Source organism: Corvus kubaryi, unplaced genomic scaffold, assembly GCF_017639235.1.
Source record: "Corvus kubaryi isolate FWS band 111438036 unplaced genomic scaffold, C.kubaryi_AGA036_p1.0 37182, whole genome shotgun sequence".
Lineage (NCBI taxonomy): Eukaryota > Metazoa > Chordata > Aves > Passeriformes > Corvidae > Corvus > Corvus kubaryi.
Window position 1 is genome coordinate 238,296 of NW_024581050.1, and position 724 is coordinate 239,019.

General features: G+C 45.9%; 1 protein-coding gene across 1 annotated transcript in view; it reads right to left on the reverse strand.

Annotated features, from left to right (window-relative positions):
• The window catches only part of EXOC6B (exocyst complex component 6B), a 252,425-nt gene that overhangs the window by 74,581 nt on the left and 177,120 nt on the right, over positions 1–724 (reverse strand). The window contains exon 11 of the mRNA XM_042021952.1: positions 470–611. Coding sequence (XP_041877886.1) covers positions 470–611 — 142 coding nt within the window. The remainder of the gene's footprint in view (positions 1–469; positions 612–724) is intronic.

Below are 724 nucleotides of genomic sequence, written 5' to 3' on the forward strand. Positions count from 1 at the left end.
TTCCTAAATTATCCTATTCCTTTTGATTCCTAATTGATCCTGTTCCATTCGATTCCTAATCAATCCTATTCCTTTTGATTCCTAAATTATCCTATTCCTTTTTAATTCCTGATCTATCTTATTCCTTTTGCCAGTTTTAATATAAATATAAATACATTTATAAATATAATTTTAATAGCAATACCTTAATATCACCCACAATCTCGTGTAATGCACCAATAGTTCTTTTTGGTTTATACCCTGTAGTAATTTTGATTAAAACCTTTTCTTTGTTTTCACCCGTCTGGTCCATAAATAACTCATTTTATAAACAGACCTCATCTGTCATCCTTAAAACTCATGGGCCAAAGTCACTTTGGGTGTGGGCCACCTGAATTTACATCACTACCAAAACTCTGAGCCTGAGGCAGAGCAGAAATTCCCCCTCGACCCGTGACCAAGCCAAGGGCAGGGGTGGTTGGGCTCTTACGTTCGCACTCCTCCACGTCCAGGTTGAACTGGTGCAGGGCCCCCAGCGTGAGCTGCCTCACCTCGGCCTCCAGCAGCAGCTGCAGCAGCGACGTCGAGAGGTGTTTGCAGGCCGACATGCAGGCGGTCTGGGCCACCTTCCCCTGCAGGGACAAACGGACACTCGTCAGGGCCACCAGCAGACAAAGCCACCAGAGACCTTCTCCAAACCAGCCCAGCCTCCTCAGTTACAGCCACCAGAGACCTTCTCCAGACC